Consider the following 22,465-nt stretch of genomic DNA (forward strand, 5'->3'; position numbering starts at 1 on the left):
GTACTTCATTTACTCTTAACTATCTTGCCAAACTGGGACTATTATTCTTTCCAAATAGGAGATGTTGAAGCCAGGCACTCGTGACTCACACCTATAATCCTAGCTACTCAGGAGGCTGAGAACTGAGGATTGAGGTTCAAAGCCAGCCCAGACAGGAAACTCTGTGAAACTCTTATCTCCAATTAACCACTAGAAAACTGGGATTGGTATTATGGCTAAAAGTGGTAGAGTGCTAGCCTTGAGTAAAAGAGCTCAGGAACAGCGCCCAGACCTGGAGTTCAAGCCCCACAACTTCCCCCCACCACCACCACACACCAAAAGATGTGGAAATTCAAGTTTAAATCATTTAGGAGACTGGCCCGATGTGTTAGTTTTCTATTGTCTATATAAAATATTACCTACCACATACTGGTTGGTTTAAAACAATGCAAATTTACTATCTCACAGTTCTTTATTCCTTCTCAAGTCTCTACAAGGGTCTGGGGTTCCCTGTTTCTTTTATTTCGAGAGGCTGTCCACCCTTAGCTACCACCCCCTATCACTGACTGCTATCTCCTTACTCACATTTTTCTCTGATTGACTAATCTGTCTCCTTAAAAGGATTGCTGTCATTAAATTGGAATTACCTAATAATCAAATATAATCTCCCCATCTTATTAATAACTATTGTTTGCGGTTACTTTTGTCACATTCAGATAACAAGTTCTAAAAGTCAGAAAGTAGACATCTTTAGGGAGCCCATTAAAAGATGTCTGCCATACCTTATTAAACAGTTTTATGGGATAAAATTGTCAACCAGGACAAGTGACTGCCAAGGCCATAACTATAAAGCCAATAGATAGCTTTCCAAAGTCAATAAAAAATAATTTTTAGCAATTTTGGGCTGGGAATGTAGCTTAGCAGTAGAGTGATAAGCCCTAGCATGAAGAGTGCTAGCATGCATGAAGCCCTAGGTTCGATACTCAGCACCACAAATACAGAAAAAGCCAGAAGTGGCTTAAGTGGTAGAGTGCTAGCCTTGAGCAAAAGGAAGCAAAAGGACAGTGCTCAGACCCTGAGTCCAAGCCCCAAGACTGGCAAAAAAAAACTTTCCCACTTGTAAATGAAACTTAAGTTTTAAAAATTTGTACAAGTACCAGCTGTGAATGTGGATTAGTGGCAGAGTGCTCGCCTAGCATGTGTGAAACCTGAGGTTTGATTCCTCAGTGCCACATAAACAGAAAAAGCTTGAAGTGGCACTGGCTCAAGTAATGAGAGTGTTAGCCTTGAGCAAAAGAGGTTTAGAGACAGTGCCCGGGCCCTGAGTTCAAACCCCAGGATTACTGCGCCAAGAAAGAAAAAAGTGTGCACAAAAACAAAACACAAGGTGTTTTAAACTTTTTCAAATAATCTGTGGGCTGGGAGATGTAGTTCAGCGGTAGAATGTGTGGTTAGCATGCATTAGACCCTAAGTTATATTCCCCCATACCACAAAAATAAAATAAAATAAAGTCATAAAAACCAATAGAGATGCCAGGTACCAGTGGCTCACGCCTGTAATCCTAGCTACTAAGAAGGCTAAGATGTAAGGACAGCAGTTCAAAGCCAGCCCAGGCAGGAAAGTCCGTGAAATTCTTATCTCCAATTAACCACCAGACAACTGGAAGTGGCTCTGTGGCTCAAAGTGGTAGAGTGCAAAAGTTCAGAGACAGTGCATAGTCCATGAGTTCAAGCCCTTGACCACCATTACCAACAAAAAAAACCTGATAGCTTTAAATTTTTTTCTTATAATTTGAAAATAAAGCAGTGCCTCATTTTTCCAATTATATAAAACTATCTAACTTATAGTGTAAAAATAATAAACTATACTGTACCTGGAGGTGGAATTTCTAGGTCAGTTGTCTGCTGGACATTAGTACGACCTGGCCTAGGATCAAAAGCCGGGACTAGAGCAGAAAATTGCCGCTTTAGCACATAATCATCATCCCACGTTCTCCGGCGTCCTCCTTTCGTTTCATACTCTTCTTCTTCCTATTAAAATAACCACATATAGTCTTTAACTCCATTTCCTGTATGGAAGGAAGGAAGGAAGTGTTGCTTATTTTCTATCATCCCCCTCCCTTTCTTTTTGGCCAGTCCTGGGCTTGGACTCAGGGCCTGAGCACTAGCCCTGCTTCTTTTTGCTCAAGGCTAGCACTCTACCACTTGAGACACAGCACCATTTCCAGCCTTTATTGTATATACAGTGCTGAGGAATCGAACCCAGGGCTTCATGCATGCTAGGCAAGCACTCTACCACTAGGCCACATTCCCAGCTCTCGCCCTACTTTTACACTAAAATAACCACCACTGTACTAAAATAAATGCTTGCTAAATCTTGAACCTTGTGAGATTGTCATTTCTGTGAAGCACTCTGAAATGCTTTCTGTGAGTAGGTCTTAAGAACCGGCGGTTTTTGTATGGAAATTGAGGGAACCCCTCATCCGTCCTCTGGTGACAGAAAACAATGTGCTTCTGCTAGGGGTTGAATCCCACCTATGGAATGTGTTGAGCTTAAGAAAATTTTCGGTCACTAAATTCTTGTCAGCCATAGTGGAAGCTTTCTCAGCCACAGTGGAAGCTTTCTGTCTCCTCTTTGGGACAGGCTAACAAGAGGAGGCACAGACGCAAGGACAGACAAAAAGAAAAGGGATCAGAAAGAGAAGTTCTGCTCCTAGCCATTCTATGGTACCAATTGGTTGTCACAGCTTTCCAAGTAACTCAGATATGGTCAAATGAAACACTATATGGCCTATGACTGAAGACTGGAGCTACTTCTCCACTGTCTTCCCTGGAATTGTTGCACTTATCACTAACCTTTCAAGTTTAACTCTCTTTACTACTATCCCCATTAAGTCTTGCTTGGGAGATGGGTCACTTTTGCCATCATGGATATGCCATTGCCAGGGAAAGGAATGGGCTGTGTCCCAGCGGCTGTAGGAGATGACCCTGGATCAGCCCCATCCCCTCTCAGAGCCAAGGCAGCACATGGCAGATCAATTTGTGGGCACGCTGTGGTTAAAACTTCTCTAATACAGGTAAAAAAAATCCTGCGAACCAGACATGACACATCCAGTTGAGTATATCTCTTTAATGAGAAATAGCCTTTAGAAGATGAAAAGGGGACTAGGAATGTGGCCTAGTCGTACAGTGCTTGTCTAGTATACATGAAGCCCTGGCTTCGATTCCTCAGCACCACATATATAGAAAAGGCCAGAAGTGGAGCTGTGGCTCGAGTGGCAGAGTGCTAGCCTTGAACAAAAATCAGCCAAGGACAGTGCTCAGACCTTGAGTTCAAGCCCCAGGACTGGCAAAAAACAAAACAAAACAAACAAAAAAAAAGATGAAGGGAGATGCCAAAGTTTAACACTCCATATTAACCAGGGTTAGAAAAACACCCAGAAGAATTAAGATTCAATACTTTAACTTACTGTTTTAACATTCCTAGTCTTGGAGCAACAACAAAGCCCCATTATGAAGCAATCTAGGACTGTACTGTAAATACTTGGAGTAAACTGAAAAAACAACAAAATTCTCTTAAACAAAAAGGCTTACTTATGTACTAGCTCAAGGAATTCTAGATTTAGATATGCCTTCCATTTTGTATGTAAGGACAAGGAAAGACATGGCATTAAAAGTTCTTATTCAAGGGCTGGGAATATGGCCTAGTGGTAGAGTGCTTGCCTCGTATACATGAAGCCCTGGGTTTGATTCGCCAGCACCACATATATAGCAAATGGCCAGAAGTGGCGCTGTGACTCAAGTGGCAGAGTGCTAGCCTTGAGCAAAAAGAAGCCAGGGACAGTGCTCAGGCCCTGAGATCAAGCTCCAGGACTGACCAAAAAAAAAAAAAAAAAAAAAAAAGTGTTCTCAGTGAAAAAAATTCTTAGGGGAAGAACACAAAGATGCCAGTGCCTATGTGCCTCTCATCATATAAAATAGTATTTATTGAAATGAAAGGCAGGAAATGGAAGTGAGGGTTTTTTTTTCCTTTGGTATTGCTTTCTTTCTTTCTGTCATATTTGTTCATTTATCTGTCTTTGGGAGGGTAAAGGGGGCCACAGAAATGGAGGGACAAGGGGTGAGCCAATCCAACAGTGGTACTCACTAGAAAGCACAGGAAGTTGAGTCCTCGAGACTCTTTTTGTTTGTTTTTGTTGCCAGTCCTAGGGCTTGAACTCAGGGCCTGAGCACTGTCCCTGGCTTCTTTTTGCTCAAGGCTAGCACTCTGCCACTTGAGCCACAGAGCCACTTCCGGCTTTTTTCTATATATGTGGTCCTAAGGAATCGAACCCAGGGCTTCATGTATACAAGGCGAGCACTTTACCACTAGGCCATATTCCCAACCCTGAATCCATTAGACTCTTACATTAACCAAGTACGCTAGAAGTAGCACTGTGGCTACTGAGTGATAGAGCAGCAGACTTGAGACAATGCCAGGCCCTGAGTTCAACCCTAAGGACTAGCATTTAAAAAAAAAAATCTTATTTTCATAAAGGTTAAAATTTAAAATCGACCTCCTCCCTCCAAGTACTTTATTAAAGTAAAACATTTGGTACAAAAAGTAACTAACCTAACCACCATCACATAAAAAATAAAGAAGAAAGGTTGCCAAGCATTACTATATAGAGCTATCACTTATCACACTCGTTCTGTAGACAGCAGGTGTATAAAATATGTGAAACCCATGCACTATCCATACAGACAGTATGATTTACTTTGTGTGTGTGCACGCTCACCAGTTATGGAGCTTAAATTCAGGGCAGCTTGCTTGCTTAGTTGATTTTGCTCAAAGCTGGCACTCTACCACCTGAGCCTCACCTCTACTTCTAGCCTTTAAGTGGAGATAAGTCTCTCTTAGGCTGACTTTGAGCCATGATAGCCAGATCTCAGTCTCCTGAGTAGCTACGATTATAGGCATGAGCCAACACTACTCAGCTACTGTTTACTTTTCTTTGTTTTTTTCCCAGTCCTTGGGCTTGAACTCAGGGCCTGAGCACTGTCCTTGGCTTTTTGCTCAAGGCTAGTACTCTATCACTTGGGCCAAAGCACCACTTCTGGCCTTTTCTATATATGTGGTGCTGGGGAATCGAACCAAGGGCTTCATGCTATGACGCAAGCACTTTACCACTAGGGCTATATTCCCAGCCCAGCTACTGTTTATTTTTTTTCTTTATTACTTTTTACTTTTAAAGAACAGTTTTCATAAACTTTGGTTTATTTCTTTTAGTTAAAAGAATAGCCAGGTACCAGTGGCACATGCCTGTAAGCCTTGCTACAAAGGAGGCTGACATCTGAGGACTGCAGTTCAAAGCTACCTTAGGCAAGAAAGTCTTTAAGATTCGTATCTCTCACAAACAATTTTTTTTTTTTTTTTGGCCAGTCCTGGGGCTTGGACTCAGGGTCTGAGCACTGTCCCTGGCTTCTTTTTGCTCAAGGCTAGCACTCTGCCGCTTGAGCCACAGCGCCACTTCTGGCCATTTTCTGTATAAGTGGTGCTGGGGAATTGAACCATGGCCTCATGTATACGAGGCAAGCACTCTTGCCACTAGGCCATATCCCCAGCCCTCACAAACAATTTTTTTACAAAGTCAGAAGCAGAGCTGTGGCTCAAGTGATAAAACACCAGCTCTGAGCAAAAAACTAAGAGACAGTGCGTAGGCTCTGAGCTTAAGTCCTAGTCATAGCATCCATACCCACTCACAAAACCACTTTAATTTCTTTTGGTCCTGATCATCTTCGGGTTACAATACAGCATCTAGTCAACTGAGTTTCTGCCAACTAAATTTCCTATGTCATCTCCAAAATTACAAAAATTACGTTTGGAGTCTCTTTTCCAGGCAAAGTAAACAGTCCGTTCTCAGCATGAAGCAGATACCAAAGATGGACTATCTACCCTCTAGTACATCCCTTTTAAAATTAAAACAGACCAAAGTTGTTCAGAGGGGAAGTGAAGTAGGATAAGGAGACAGGGAAAATACATTATTTTTAACAAAAACAAATGGTCCAAACTCAGATGTTAAGCAGAAAGCAGCTGAAAAAGCAGTTAAGATCATATTTCCTTTTGAATATTAAATTACAAGGACTAAGAGACCTAAGAATAGCTACTTGCCTTCTCCTTTTAAATGCTTTAAAACCCCCACAAACTCTGAAAAATGGGTAGAGATGGAAAGTTAGAAAGCCCATCTGGGGAAGCTAAGCTCTAAAACACCAATAGTGTCCCTGTTTTTAGGTAAACTCAGTAACATTTCCATATTTAAAATCAATAGCACCTATCTTTGCCACCTAGAACCACTGTCTAATAATTTGTAGTTGCTATATTCACGTGTATTCCACCAGCTCAGAAAGAATAAAGACAGCAGGCAATAGCTGCTATTTTATGTCTACATCTCCCATTTCTTGCAGGAGAAGCTATTTATCTCTCTTTTCCTATTTTTCTCTAATTTGACCATTATACTAAAATAATCTTTTCCAGGCACCAGTGGCTCACGCCTGTAATCCTAGCTACTCAGAAGGCTGAGATCTGAGGATCATGCTTCAAAGCCAGTCCAGCAGGAAAGTCTGTGAGACTCATCACCAATTAACCACCAGAAACCCGGAAGTGGCACTGTGGCTCAAGTGGTAGAGTGCTAGCCTTGAGCTGAAGAACTCAAGGATAGCACCCAGGCCTAGAGTTCAAGCCCCATGATGAACAAAAAATTAAGCAAAAATAAAAAAAGGTCCAAAGACATTCTGAAAATTCCTCATTCCAAAAGTAATCTGATTCTTATAATGCATGAAACTTCCTAAGTTGCGTTTTTTTTTCCAAATGTAAACTTCACACTGAATTATTTACATATAAAAGGTGTAGATAATTGTTAAAGTAAAACAATAAAATACATTAAATCTAACAGTTTTAATATCTAATTGAAATTATCTCTTACCAGTGAACTATAAATCCCTACCCTTTCCCCGCTTTTTGGATATGATGGTGGGGCTTAAAGTCAGAGCTTCAAACTTTTTTTTTTTTTTTGCCAGTCCTGGGCCTAGAATTCAGGGCCTGAGCACTGTCCCTGGCTTCTTTTTTTTTTTTTTTTGCTCAAGGCTAGCACTCTACCACTTGAACCACAGCACCACTTCTGGTTTTTTACATATATGTGGTGCTGAGGAATGGAACCCAGGGCTTCATGTATGTGAGGCAAACACGCTACCAACAAGGCCACATTCCCAGCCCATAAAATTAACTATTACAAAAGATCAAATTAACATTTGCTAGTTGTGTAAGGATATCCTGGTTTGTATCCTAGACCAACCATTACTATCACTCCAGCTAAAAAATAATGAAGCTAGTAACAAAACTCAAAGAGTTGTCAAAAATACATAATATGTATAAAGTACTGAGAATTATTCCTAGCAATTAGTGATCAGTGTTAGCCATTAAGACTACTTCTCCAAGTTCTATGATTCTCACTACCACACCAAGATAAATTTTCAGCCTAAGTAGTGACAGAAGTTTCCTTCTATATTTGTTTTGGTAGCTCTTTCCTCATAACCTCTTCTAACTCCTGCACATATTCTAGACATTTACGCATTCTGCTTGATGCTTTCCTGTAAAAGTAAAAAGTACAATGTAGGGTAGGTACACATGGTAATACCTGCTCCCCAATAGGTCGGCTTCCTGCTCCAGGGGGGACCTGCGGTAGTTGGGAGGTGACAGCATGGTGTGTTACATCAGAGCGAGAGCCAGCTCGACGCTGCAGAGATGGACGTCTTAGAATCTATAGCAAAAAAAAGCCAGGAGACACATCTAATTATTTGATCCATTAGCATCTCTAGCATTTGGCAATAACAAACAAAAGTAATACTAAACCCTTTATCTTCATTAGCCATCTTCAGAAAAGTTATGAACTGAATCTTTTAAATTCAAAGGAAACATAGTAGTATGATTCTGTTTCATTTTGTGTTTTAGCAATTCTAGGACTGCACCAAGCACCACAAATGCTAGAAAATGGTCTACCACTGAGCTCCCAGTCCTTCTTTAAAAATCTGAGGCAGGGGGCTGGGAATGTGGCTTAGTGGGAGAGTCTTGCCTGGCATGCATGAAGCTCTGGGTTTGATTCCTCAGTACCATATAAACAGAAAAGGCTGAAAGTGGTACTGTGGCTCAAGTGATAGAGTGCTAGCCCTGAGCAAAAGAAGCTCAGAGACTGTGCCCAGGCCCTGAGTTCAAGCCCCAAGACTGGGGAAAAAAAACAAACTGAGACACGATCTTGCTAAGTTGTGGTATGCCACCATACAAAACTGCTAATGGGTTTTCTAAGTAATGTACATTAAAAAGACTTATGATTGAAATTCAACAGTTTTTGGGGCTGGGGATATGGCCTAGTGGCAAGAGTGCTTGCCTCGTATACATGAGGCCCTGGGTTCAATTGCCCAGCACCACATATATAGAAAATGGCCAGAAGTGGCGCTGTGGCTCAAGTGGCAGAGTGCTAGCCTTGAGCAAAAGAAGCCAGGGACAGTGCTCAGGCCCTGAGTCCAAGCCCCAGGACTGGCAAAAAAAAAAAAAAAACAAAAAAAAAAAAACTCAACAGTTTTTTTATACTTACTAAAATTTAAATATAGATAGTTACAATAAAGAATATCTGAAAGCCACGTACAGTGGCTTTAAGTCTATAATAACCAATACTTAGGATTGCAGTTTCAGCCAGCCTGGGAATAAAAAGTCCAAGAGGGTCTACCTCAGTCAATGGCTGAGCAGTGTGGCATCCATCTGATCTCTCAGCAAAATGGAAGCACACAGAAGATCACCGTATAAAACAGCTTCTCCGTCATAAACCAAGACTTTATCTTGAAAAATGACAAATGCTAAAGGGACTGGTGGGAGTAGCTCAAGTAGTAGCACTTGCTCAGTAAAGCATAAGGCCCCGAGTTCAAATTCTATTACTATTAATATACAAACAACTAAAAGATATATGGAGTTGCAACTTAAATTTTTTTTTGGGGGGGGGGGGGGGGGTCCAGTCTTGAAGCTTGAACTCGGCCTGAGCGCTGTCCCCGAGCTCTTTAGCTCAAGACTGGTGCTCTACCCCTTGAGCCACAGTGCCACTTCCAGTTTTCTGGTGGTTAATTGGAGATAAGAATCTCACAGACTTTTCCTGCCTGGGCTAGCTTTAAACCTTGATCCTCAGCCTCCTGAGCAGATTGGATTACAGGCGTGAGTCATTGACGCCCAGCTTGGAGATGCAAACTTCTGTGAGTAAGAGAATCACAGTGGCTAACTACTGAGTTCTGAATCACACTGCCTAGATTTGAGTCTTTGCTTTTCTACTTAACCATGATAATATAAACAAACTACTTTTCTATGCCTCTACTTCATTTTTCCATGTTAAGCCTAATGAATGCCTATAAAATAGTAAGTCTTTAAAAATTTTTTTTTGTTAAGGAATCATGAAAATTGCATTTTTTTATATTAGCACAGTTGCCTCTAATACATCTTCAAACCTATTAAAATAAAAGCACATAACTCCTCTGAAAACCAACACGTTTAACAAAAGAAATAGTATTTAGTTGAAACATGTTTTGTCAAGAGGAGAGCCAAGAGAAAAGGTGCAGATAAATGAAGTTAGAAAAGGTGGGCAAATACAGTCATTATTTTCAGTAGATATTTGAACATGGAATCAGGTAACTTGAGAGCATGGAAAAGATGGGGAGAACAATGGTAGGGTGACACTGGTCAAGATGCATTATGCTTATAAACTGATTTGTTGAATTAAAATCTCTCTGTATAACTACTTAAAGACAAACAACTGTGAAACTTTAGTATTGTTAAAATACACAGACTGATTAAAAATGTTTTTCTTAAACTAATCGTAGTTTTTATACTGGTGCACTATCACTGAGTTATACATTCATTCTGTCCCTCTCTTAATTATTAACAGCATATCTTAGTAAGAGAGTAGGGGATTCTCTCTACCATAACCTCCTCGTATTCTTGGTCCTCTTGATTGTCATCTTCATTCTCATCATCTTCTTCATCAGGCTCAGGTAAATCCTCATCATCATCGAGTTCAGCTAACAGAGTACTAGCACGGCAGCTATCAAGAAAATCTAAGAAAAATGCAAACCTTATTGTCAATATAATTATAAGGTGCCACCAGCACCTGACTTGGCAGCCATTGTAAATGTTGTAGAAGCCTATTTCAAATATTTGAAAGTATTTGCAAAATGTAATAATGTAAAAAAAAAAGAGCTGGCTGAAAGATATTATCATTTTGTTGAACACAAAAACATGTGGTTCATAGCTATAATTCTAGCTACTTAGGAGGCTGAGATGAGGATCTCAGTTCAAAGCCAGCTCAGACAGAAAAAATCTGAGAGACGCTTATCTCTAATTAGCCAAAAAGCCAGAAGTGAACTGGGCGCTGGTGGCTCACACCTGTAATTCTCAGGAGGCTGAGATGTAAGGATCCAGGTTTGAAGCCAGACCAGACAAGAAAGCCCATGAGACTCTCCAATAAACTACACAGAAAAAGCTGGAAGTGGTGCTGTGGCTCAAGTAGTAGAGAGTTAACCTATAGCAAAAGAGGCTCAGGGACAGCAACCAGGCCCAGAGTTGAAGCCCCAGGACTAGCCAAAAAAAAAAAAAAAAAAGCCCGAAGTGGAACTACAGCTCAAGAGGTAAGAGTATCTGCCTCAACAAAAAACTAAGCAAGAGCACAAGGCCCACAGTTTAAAATCCCAGTCAGTCTACAAACACAAATAGCAAAACATGAAAACAGTTGCCTAGTAATCATATTTGGAAGGTAGTAATTAGATAGTTTTCATTTTTTCTACATCTACAAAACTTTCTATTACTTAATAAATTTGAAAAATACAGCCAGATACAGATAGCTGATTTAGGAGTGTAAAAACCGAGGATCAAGATTTGAAGCCAGCTATGACAGGAAAAGTAACACGATTCCACCTTCAAAATAACAAGCAAAGCTGGGAATGTGGCCTAGTGGCAAGAAGACCTGACTTGTAGTCATGAAGCCCTGGGTTCAATTCCCCAGCACCACATATGTAGAAAACGGCCAGAAGTAGTGCTGTGGCTCAAGTGGCAGAGTGCTAGCCTTGAGCAAAAAAGAAGCCAGGGACAGTGCTCAGGCCCTGAGTCCAGGCCCCAGGACTGGCAACAAAAAAATAAAAAATAAAAATAAATAAACAAAATAACAAGCAAAAATAGGTTTACAGGCATGGCTCAAATTAGTAGAGTGCCAGCCATTAGTAAGCAAGCCAAGAGGCACAGGGCTCTGTGTTTAAGGCCTGCTGCTGCCAAATTTTTTTAAAAAGGAAAATGGGCATAGTACTATACGCCTGTAATCTCAACACCCAAGAGACTGATGTAAGATTATGAAAAGGAAAGCCTGGGCTACATAATAAGACCCTGTCTCAAATTTTTTTTTTTTTAAAGGGCCTGGCACAGATGGCTCATACCTGGTAAGCCTACTGACTCAAAAGGCTGAGATGTGAGGGTCAAGGTTCAGAGTCAACCTAAGCAGACTAATCTGAGAGAGCCTTATCACCAACTAACCAGTAAAAGGCCAAGAAATCGAAGTGTGGCTCAAGTGGTAGAATGCCAACCTTGGGGGGGGGGGGGGGAGGAAGCTAAGCAAAAGTTTGAAGCTCTGAGCTGGAAATACATCCTAGTGGCAGAGTGCCTGCCTCACATACATGAAGCCATGGATTCGATTACCCAGCACCACATACATAAAAAAAGCCAGAAATGGCTCAAGTGGTAGAGTGTTAGCCTTGAGCGAAAACAGGACAGGGACAGTGCTCAGGCCCTGAACTCAAAGCCCAGGAGTGGGGGGAAAAAAAACAAAGTTTGAAGCTCTGAGGTTAAGCCCCACTATCAGATCAAAAAAGTGGGGAAAGGGTAGGGATGAAGTTGTTCACTGGTAAGAGTATTTGCCTAGCATGTACAAGCTTGATCTTCAGCAGTTCAAATACATTATGGACAATAGGCAAAGAAAGATGACACCCAAAGGCTGCCAGTGTCTGCTTTCTTTACCATTAGGTAACTTTAAGTACTACATAGTCACTGAGAATTACAAGTATCAGCATATTTATAAGATAAATCATTGTGTGTGTGTGTGTGTGTGTGTGTGTGTGTGTGTCTGTATCTGTGTGCCAGTACTAGAGCTTGAATTCCACAGGATACAAGGGCTGATGCTGCATTACTTGAGCCACACCTCCACTTTTGGCTTTTTGCTGCTGAGGTAAGAGTCTCGTGAATTTTTCTGCCAGAGCTGGCTTTGAACTGTGATCCTCAGATTTTATCTTCATGAATAGCTAGGATTACAGGCATGAGCTACTGGCATCCAGAGGAATAATTATTTTTAACCAAAAGCCTATAGTATTCCAAGAGAAAAATATAATAAAGGCATCATTATGTAAATACCTAAAAGTATCTTTACCTTAGGCTGCAACTTACCATATAAGGAATATTCTGCTTCCTGACCTGTGTCACTCTCACTAGAGGTTGATGTGAGGCTGGTGGTTAAAGTATTACTTAATGACTGACCCACTGATAAAACTGTCGTTGCGGTAGCTACATTGCTGCTGCTTGTAACACTGGATGTTGACATGGTCACTGTTGATGTAGTGCCAGGTGTGGTCAGATTAGGAAAACTCTGAGCACCCATAAGAGGAGAAGCTAAAGATGAAAATGAAGCAAGTCAGTATCAATAGCTAACACTGTAGGAACCTTAGAAAAACAAATAGATGTATTTTCAAAAGGTCATAAAGCATACTAACAATGAAAAGGTTGAAAAACAACTTTGGGAACCCAACTGAAATCCAACTAAAAATTCTTGTTTTAAATAGCAAAATATTTTCAAAATATTAAGCCTAGCTTCTTAAAAAGAAAACAATAGAAGTAATTCCTAATGTATTTCCCAAGGGAATTACTTTGACCCATTAGAAATTTAAAATAAAATTAAATAACTAAAACCCATCCAGGGACTAAACAGAAGCACTACAAAAGGGCAATAAAGCCTTATATAGCTGTGAAAAAACAGAAGTAACATTGTTTGATATCCTTTTAGGACAAGAGACTTTCCTATAGCTGATCTGAATTCTTAGAATCATTCTATAGACTGTCTCTTCCAATTCCTGGAGTACTAAATCTGCTGAAGTTGTATCTTACATGATTAACAGTCTAGTTAAATAGTTGAACCAGCACACACTGAACAAGAGACCCTACACTTGGCAACCCTCAAAGTAGAAAAGGCATCGGGTCCCATAAGGAAAGCTCACTTACTTGCTGTGCTCATCACATTCCTCCCCAAAGTATTAGTGTTGTTATCACTGCTGCTTCGGCTTAGATTCATGTTGTTCGTGGCATTAGTCCGTGCTATGTTTGCCACTCTCCTTACAAAACTCTCCAAGCTAGATGTTTCTCTTGAGGACAGGTTAGGTACACTTGCACTAGAGCTCATAGGGGCCCCAGCAGCCAACAAAGAACTCACTGACAGTCTGTTACTTGCTGAAGAGCTAAGGGGTCGTTGTGAAGCTGCTTCTTTATTAGTTAATTCAGATACTGAACTAACATCAGGAGAACTAACACTAACAATTCCCATGGATATTGCACTAGACTCCCCAGGAGTACGAACAGAACTATCAGGGCCTAACTTCCTTTCAACATTTTCACTTCCCGTTTCCGCTGTTAAGGTGCTTGTGCTTGCACTGGAAGATGACCCTACTTCTGTTTGAGGGACGTTTTCAGCAGATGAAAGAACAACAATTGGCTCATGGACATCAGCTCCTGAAACTATACTGTGTTCCATTACAATTTCTGATCTCCGTTCCGTTTTGGTCGAACCCAAGCTGATGTCGCTGCTACTGGCCACGCTACACACAGAACTGCTGCTTCCTTTTCTACTTGAGGAGCCTGCAGCAGCAGATGTCTTGTCTGGACAGTTGTTTTTCACCAAGCTGCTCCATGATTGCGTTGTGCCTGAAACAGTGGATGAAACAGGTTTGGGTGATGCCACTGTATCAGGGTCGTACCCTGGTGCAAGCTTGAGGTCAAATTTTCCTTCTGCGCCCATACGGTAAGAGTTTGAGCCACCAGCATCCCAGGTGACATCAATCCAGCCTGGAAAGGGACAGGAGTTTGTGAGACCCAGCAGAAAGCAGATAGGAGCGTGTCAGACAGTAGCTCCACAATATGGGATCAGCTTTTCATCTGTGCTGTAATTCTCTTAATTTCTAGTCAATTTCTGCCAGCCAACATGTTAATTGTTGGAGTGATCAGTGTGAAATATATGAACCTATATGGCTATCCTTGTTATCTTATGCTCTGTACTATTTAACTCTAGCAAAAAAATATACTTTTAAATATGAGTTGTAAACAACATTTCTAGAAAGTATCTAAAATTAAATCTTTAAAATTCTCCTATCTCTTTTACTTAATCCTGACCTGTATAAAACTAGTGATATTTTAAAACAATATAAGGATCAATGTACATTTATAATGCTACATCTTTTTTTTGCCAGTCCTGGGCCTTGAACTCAGGGCCTGAGCACTGTCCCTGGCTTCCTTTTGCTCAAGGCTAGCACTCTACCACTTTGAGCCACAATGCCACTTCTGGCCTTTTCTATATATTTGGTGCTGAGGAATCGAACCCAGGGCTTCATGCAAGCTAGGCGAGCACTTTACCACTAAGCCACATTCCCAGCCCAGTCTTAGTTTTCCCAGCCCTATAATGCTACATTTTAAACAGACTTGCTTTTCTCCTTTTTTTCATAGGGATTAAACCCAGTCTTTTTTTTTTTTTTTTGCTAGTCCTGGGCCTTGGACTCAGGGCCTGAGCACTGTCCCTGGCTTCTTTTTGCTCAAGGCTAGTACTCTGCCACTTGAGCCACAGTGCCACTTCTGGCCGTTTTCTATATATGTGGTGCTGGGGAATCGAACCCTGGGCTTCATGTATACGAGGCAAGCACTCTTGCCACGAGGCCATATTGCCAGCCCCTAAACCCAGTCTTTAAATATTACTTGGCAACTACTTAACACTGAACTACATTCCCAGATCCTAGAAGAATGTTTTTAAAATTTCAAAATACCTATTCAACTTCAACAAGAAAGTGAAATTTTAAAAATTGCTAAATAAATAAAAATTCCTTTAAAATATGTCAGATTACAATGATTTGTAAGGTTGGGCTAAATCCTATAGATATAGATATTCATATATGACTTGTAGAAAATCTAGGTTAGCTCAAATAAAATATTAAGTTAGCATTTCGGTTGTGTTCTCAAAGTTCAATGGTTACTTGATTTTTTTAAGTTTAATAAATTTGGTTAAGCACAGAAAAATTTTAAACAAAAGGGGAAAAGCATGCAAAGCTCTTTTATTGAAACCTATATGCTAAATAAAGCTAATAACACATAAAGAACAAATGAGTATAATGACATTTAATCTATATTTACTTGTACTTAGAAAATTATATTTTTTAACCAAAAAGTAATAAAATCCCAAGAGCAAAAAAGAAATTGCTTATTAGAGAGTAAGTTAATAGAGATCTTAGTGTTACAGGCTATTACTATTCTAGAGGAAAATACAACACATTAGCCAAAATTACTTTTAAAGTATAACAAGCTTTCATAAGCCTAAAAGTACTTGACTCATAGATACACAGGTGCGAACTCTAGCATACACATGCAATGACATACCAAATCACACAGCCACCCATATACCAAGTTCATATACGTTCAAGATGAAGTTCAGAGAGGTATAATAGGGGTATAATAGTGAATTACCTGCAGGGATTATCTGCACGTGAGTTCTTTGAAAGGAAAGCTGACTGCCCCAAATCTACATTAGTAGCTTAGGTGTGATTTCAACTGCTTCAATTTATTCTGTATGCTGAAATAACCTCTGAAGAACCAACATTTTACTATCTGTTCTGCTACATAAAAAAGTCTGAGAAAGTAAGGCTCAAAAGACACCCCAATCCCAAATAAAACTGAGTTGGGCATTGTAAGAATTGGCCCCAAAACATGCTGATAACTTATTTTAGAGCACTTACCAAAATCTGTACTTATTTTTTTGTTTTACGGGTAAAACAAGGGTGGTCCTTGACCACTGAATATGACTTTTAACAAAGCTGCTTTTATATTTGTGCAATAGAGGAATTAATGCATAGTTCTTGTAACATAGACTCTCCAGGAAGGAAACAGATATAACATATAACATGGAAAAAATACTGAAGATAAGTTGTTTATATAAGGCCTAAGATTGTCTTTTTAACTGATATTTCAAACATTCTGGTAGAAACAAGAAAGGGTGGATACAAAGCACAACTAAGTCTACAAATACCAAACTCTCAACTCCTCTTGTGCCCACCAAACTGAAACTTAGTAAAAATCAGTTAAATAGTAAAACAAAAACAAAAAGCAGCCACTATTAGAAATTGGTTGGCATAAGTATTTGTAAGCATAGAACATTCTCTAACATTCAATATAATGCAAAAGCTGAATTTCTAGTTTGGGTTTTTTTTTTTTTTTGCTGTTGTTTTTGTGCTTGAATTCAGGGCCTGGGCACTGCCCCTGATCTTAAGGCCAGTGCTCTACTACCTGAGCCACAGCTCTACTTTGGGCTTTTTTTGAGGGGTGGGGGTAGGAGGTGGTTACGTGGAGATAAGAGTCTAACAAAAATGTTCTCCCAGGCTAAGTTAAACCACAATCATCAAATCTCAGCCTCTAAGTACCTAGGATTACAGAGTTGAGCCAGTGACTACCTGACTTGAATGTCTACATTTTTTTTTTTTTTTTTGGCCAGTCCTGGGCCTTGGACTCAGGGCCTGAGCACTGTCCCTGGCTTCTTCCCGCTCAAGGCTAGCACTCTGCCACTTGAGCCACAGCGCCACTTCTGGCCGTTTTCTGTATATGTGGTGCTGGGGAATCGAACCTAGGGCCTCGTGTATCCGAGGCAGGCATTCTTGCCACTAGGCTATATCCCCAGCCCCTGAATGTCTACATTTTTAAGATCAGTAAAATAGCCCATTCCTGAACACTAGATTCCAAAATTAAGAGTCTAATTTTCAGAAGTAAAATGCAGAGTAAAAATTAATTACATTCCTATATCCCTAACTAGCCTCCCTTAGTCACATACGTCAAAACAATATCAGATAGACTATGGACTTAGAAATACTGATGAGTAACACACTAAATTTGAGTTGAATAGTACTACTCTCATCTCAACTTTTACTAATATTTACAATTTTGGTCTTATTATAAACCTGCTTGGAATTATCAATGATTTTCAAATAGAATTTAATGCTACAGAAATATATTTAATAATGTGAAGAAGACACACAAACTTAAGGGCTAGGGATATGGCCTAGTGGCAAGAGTGCTTGCCTCGTTTTCATGAGGTCGTATACATGAGGCCCTGGGTTCAATTCCCCAGCACCACATATACACAGAAAACGGCCAGAAGTGGCGCTGTGGCTCAAGTGGCAGAGTGCTAGCCTTGAGCAAAAAGAAGCCAGGGACAGTGCTCAGGCCCTGACCAGGACTGGCAAAAAAAAAAAAAAAAAGAAACACAAACTTAGAAAGCAGTAAAATCAGCTAGGTGTCAGTGGCTCACATCTATAATCCTAGCTACTCAGGAGGCTGAGATCTGTGGATCATAGCTTGAAGCCAGCCCAGGCAGAAAAGTCTGTGAGAATCCCATCTCAGAAAAGGCTGGAAGTGGCACTGTGGCTCAAGTCGTAGAGTACTTAGTTCAAGCCCCAGTACTGGCAAAAAAAGAAAGCAGTAAAACCAGAGTTTAATTAGGTGAATGTTTATCACATGAACTATAAATATATTGTGATAACATGTAATTAGCATAATTGAATGTTAATTGTTCTCCTAAGCACTGTCACTTATATTGCTTTAATAACTTGGTACAAGCTTGACAATATGAACATGTTCCTTTTTTTAAAGCTAAGAAAAATGGATAGGAAAAATTTTGCCAATAAGTCTGTTTTTTAGTTGTGAAAAGTATCAGCCATGATATTAATAGCAATTAGTAAATTGCAGGGGTGGAAGGGTTGTGACTCAAACAGCAGAACACTTGCTTAACAAATGCAAGAGTGTTAGTTCAAACCTCATTAATACCAATTTTTTTTAATTAAGGACTTTGCTAAATTTTTGTCTATTTCAAAGATTAAAAATGAGGGGCTGGGGGTATAGCCTAGTGGCAAGAGTGCCTGCCTCGGATACACGAGGCCCTAGGTTCGATTCCCCAGCACCACATATACAGAAAACGGCCAGAAGCGGCGCTGTGGCTCAAGTGGCAGAGTGCTAGCCTTGAGCGGGAAGAAGCCAGGGACAGTGCTCAGGCCCTGAGTCCAAGGCCCAGGACTGGCCAAAAAAAAAAAAAAAAAAAAAGAACTTTATTTTTAAGTCTCTTCCTTAAGCTGTAAACAAAAATATAAATGAAATATCCACAATCTACTAAAAGATAAAGAAGCCATATTTCTTGTTCCATGCTTTAATAAGGAAGTATGAACATTAATCCTTTTTCTTAAGAATGCCTTTAATATACAGTAAAAAATTAGACTAACGGGACAAAATAAAATTAATATTAGCACTCAGGAAGCTGAGGCAAAAGGATCAGTACTTCAAGACAAGCTTGGGCTACATATCCCCCCAACAACAGCAAGTCCAAGGCCTTGAGTTCAAACTCCAGTACCACCAAATACAAATTTTTTTTTAAATGCTTGGTGGTGCACACCTGTAATCCCCAGAGGTATACATGATAGAGGCAAGAGGATGTAAGGCCAGCCCAGGGAATTATTTTGAGACTCTTTCTCAAAAAACAAACAAACAAAAAAGCTAAAGAGGGGGCTTGGTTCAAGTGGCACAGCATTTGCGGAACATATAACAAGCAAAGATATTACCTCTGCCTAGTAACGGGAGAAAATATGTCTCAAAGACACACTGATAACCCTTTAAAATATGACCATTTCTAGAAGAAGAAAAATTAAAAAACCAAGCCAGGCGCCAGTGGCTCACACCTGTAATCCTCGCTACTCAGGAGGCTGAGAACTGAGGATCATGGTTGGAAGCTAGCCCAGGCAGGCAAGTTCCTGAGATTCTTATCGCCAATTAATCACAGAAAAAGCAGAAAGTGGGCTGGGGATATGGCCTAGTGGCAAGAGCGCTTGCCTCGTATACTTGAAGCCCTGGGTTCGATTCCCCAGCACCACATATACAGAAAATGGCCAGAAGTGGCTCTATGACTCAAGTGGCAGAGTGCTAGCCTTGAGCGGGAAGAAGCCAGGGACAGTGCTTAGGCCCTGAGTCCAAGGCCCAGGACTGGCAAAAAAATAAATAAAAAGAAAAAGCAGAAAGTGGCTCTATGGATCAAGTGGTAGAGTGCCTTGAAGAAAAAAAGAGCTCATCAACAGTGCCAAGCCCAGAGCTAGAGCGCCACAACACACTAAAACAAAAACAAACCAACGAAAAAAACAAGAATTAAAAATTTTCTCTAATTTCTAGGCTTTTTTTTTTCTTCAATCTAATGTAAAACCACTAGGAATTCTTACACATAGTCCTGAGACCACAGTACAAGTGCTAAGCACCTACTCACCATTATGTAGTTCTCCTGTGACAGTGCCTTCTCCCTGTGGGCTGCCATCTTGATCTCGCCATTTCCAATCAAGGCCTCTGATGACACGTGCTCCTGGAACCATGTATTTCAGAACCTGTGAGCGTACTAGACGTCTCTGTCTTCTAAGATTAGCTTCTGCCTCCTTAGCTGCTTTCCCTGTAACAGAGAAATAGACATCAAATCATGTGTTAGACATATAATTGTTTTCATAAGTTGGAAAGTACCCATATCCCCTCTTTACCTAGTTGATCTTCACATACTCCATTCACAGTGCCATAAAGTTCAAAGCCAGATAGTGAGAGGTAGTGTGTTTGACCACTAGCATTCTTCCCCATCTGTTTAATTCTCACATGTCGCCACCCTTGTTTTTCATCCTTTGGCGAATCGAGAGGCCAGGTCGCAGTTGATCTATACATGTGGTGAAGGGGGAAAAAAAAGCTTTAAAAAAACAGGATGAAAAGTTTTCTTTCAAAGCAGGGCAAATTATTTACATAGCAGAACTTAAGGAAAACCTTTCACATGCACTCAGTAATTTAAAGATCAAGAAACAAATGGAGGGGCTGGGGATATGGCCTAGTGGCAAGAGAGCTTGCCTCGTACACATGAGGCCCTGGGTTCGATTCCCCAGCACCACATATACAGAAAACGGCCAGAAGTGGCGCTGTGGCTCAAGTGGCAGAGTGCTAGCCTTGAGCAAAAGGAAGCCAGGGACAGTGCTCAGGCCCTGAGTCCAAGGCCCACGACTGGCCAAAAAAAAAAAAGAAACAAATGGAAAAAAGTGAAGACAACAAATAAATGAAATGCTTAAATATTTAATTACATTAAATGATTTAAGATTAATATTGAAAATCAGTTTGCAAATAAAACATACTTTCATGAGGAAAATTGTTTCTTTTTAAACTCACGAGAAGGATTAAGAGCTTAAAAACCTTAAGAACACCTTTGGGGCCAGTGGCTCATTCTTATAATGCTAACTACTCAGGAAGCTGCATCCTGAAGAAATGAGGCCTTAAGCCAGCCAGGCAATTCCATCATTAAAATAACTAAAAGCAGGGGAGAGGCATGGCCTAAGGGTTATACCACTAGCCACCCAAGCCAACCAAGTTTTAAAGAAGTCCTGGGTTCAAAGGTAGTACAGCCAAAGATATGACGTTGTAGAATATTACCTGCTAATCCTAATGATAGAATGCTCCTTTCAGGACTGGGAATGTCAGTAGAATGCTTGCCTAGCATGCATGAAGCCCTGGGTTCAATTCCCCAGAACCACATAAACAGAAAATGCTGAAGTGGCACAGTGGCACATGTGGTAGGTAGAGCACTAACCTTGAGCACTCTAGAGAGGCTCAGGGACAAAGCCCAGACTCTGAATTCAAGCCCCAGCACTGGCAAAAAAAATTTTTAAAGCTCGTTTCATAATTTACTTGTATAATATGCCCTAATGAGCTCTCAACAAATGCAAAATGTGCTAGACACATGATTCAATTGGTAGAATACATGGCTAGCAAGCCCAAGTTCAAACCCCAGTATCTCTAATAAATTAAAACAAAACAAAAAACGGGCCAGCCACACACCACCAGTGGCTCATGCCTGATCATTCAGGAGGGAAGATCTGCAGATCATGATCTTGTCAGTCCAGGCAGGTCTCCAGTAAAGCACCCAATAAAAAGAAGGAAGTCGAGTGGTAGAGTGCTAGCCTTTAGCAAAAAAGGTCAGACACAGCTCCCAGGCCCCGAGTACAAGCCTCAGAACCAGCACAAAAACTAGCAACAACAAAAAGCCATTTTGTAAAATTAAAATTTGAGAAAAGATTACTGGATAATATATTAATAATTAATATTAATCTAGTATATTAATAATGTATTAGCAGTAATTTGCTGGGATAAAGCTCAGTAACAGTCTGTCTACCTGGCAAGTATAAGGCCAGACAAAGCACATAATTTGATTCCCAACAAAATAAGAGCGTGTGTCTTTGTGTGTGCGTGTGTGTGTGTGTGAATATAGTCAATATGTAGATTTTAGTAAAAGATATATTAAAAAAGCTGGTCAAAGCATAATTTCATTAACAGCAACAATCACAGATATTTTTTGAATACTCATATCAGGGACTAGATTTTACTTTCCATTGTGTACATAGACCGTCTTAAAATAAATATGCTCAGCTTTCTACAAATATTTAACCTAAACTTTCTGACAAAATTTTAGTAAGGTATTTCTTTAATGCTTTAACTACAGAGCAAGTAAATTCGTTTTAGAAAGATTATGTTCCAGTATTTCATAAAGAAGTATAAAATGAAACTAAACAAAACTTTTCACTGAGATTCCAATTTTGCAAAGACACCATAACTAACCCTGGTTCATTGAGACTGCAGTCATCAACATGGGTATACAAAGAAGTCCAGTTCTGTCCATCTTTGGATACCTGGAAAACCCAATTTCTTAGTGCAGATCTTCCATAACCACGAGCATGACGAAGTGTATATGCTGATGGTATCACCCAGAGACCCAGATCTATAGCAAACCAGGCATTCTTATCATCATTGCTATGACAATTTAAGGCTGAATTATCACGACTTAGTATGTCTTCCAATCGACCATATGGTAGATTTCGTCCTTCTGATGATGTTACTACAACAAGTCCATAGGCAGCAGGATTAACCCATTCATAGGCAGTTCTGCACAAAAATAAAGAAAAATAGAAAATTTAAACAATATTAAAGCAATGCCAATAGTTCAAACAAAATTATATTACTAAGGCTAGGAATGTGGCTTGCCTAGCATGTATGAAGCCCTGGGTTTGATCACTCAGTACCACATAAGAA

The 22,465-nt window shown here is 40.2% G+C and overlaps 1 protein-coding gene across 9 annotated transcripts in view; it reads right to left on the reverse strand.

Moving 5' to 3' along the window:
- Positions 1–22,465, reverse strand: part of Hectd1 (HECT domain E3 ubiquitin protein ligase 1) — an 89,354-nt gene that overhangs the window by 17,602 nt on the left and 49,287 nt on the right. For 2 of the 9 annotated variants that reach the window (XM_048362192.1, XM_048362187.1), the window contains exons 22-29: positions 21,995–22,318; positions 19,888–20,054; positions 19,626–19,802; positions 13,304–13,999; positions 12,476–12,697; positions 9,974–10,107; positions 7,653–7,775; positions 1,854–2,010 (exon numbers count right to left, since the gene is read on the reverse strand). In XM_048362192.1, the coding sequence (XP_048218149.1) occupies positions 1,854–2,010; positions 7,653–7,775; positions 9,974–10,107; positions 12,476–12,697; positions 13,304–13,999; positions 19,626–19,802; positions 19,888–20,054; positions 21,995–22,318 (2,000 nt within the window). Of the gene's footprint in view, positions 1–1,853; positions 2,011–7,652; positions 7,776–9,973; positions 10,108–12,475; positions 12,698–13,303; positions 14,141–19,625; positions 19,803–19,887; positions 20,055–21,994; positions 22,319–22,465 lie in introns of all 9 variants that reach the window. The other 7 variants (XM_048362191.1, XM_048362186.1, XM_048362189.1 and 4 more) reach the window with 4 other exon arrangements.

The sequence above is a fragment of the Perognathus longimembris genome, chromosome 14, assembly GCF_023159225.1.
Source record: "Perognathus longimembris pacificus isolate PPM17 chromosome 14, ASM2315922v1, whole genome shotgun sequence".
Classification (NCBI taxonomy): Eukaryota; Metazoa; Chordata; class Mammalia; order Rodentia; family Heteromyidae; genus Perognathus; species Perognathus longimembris.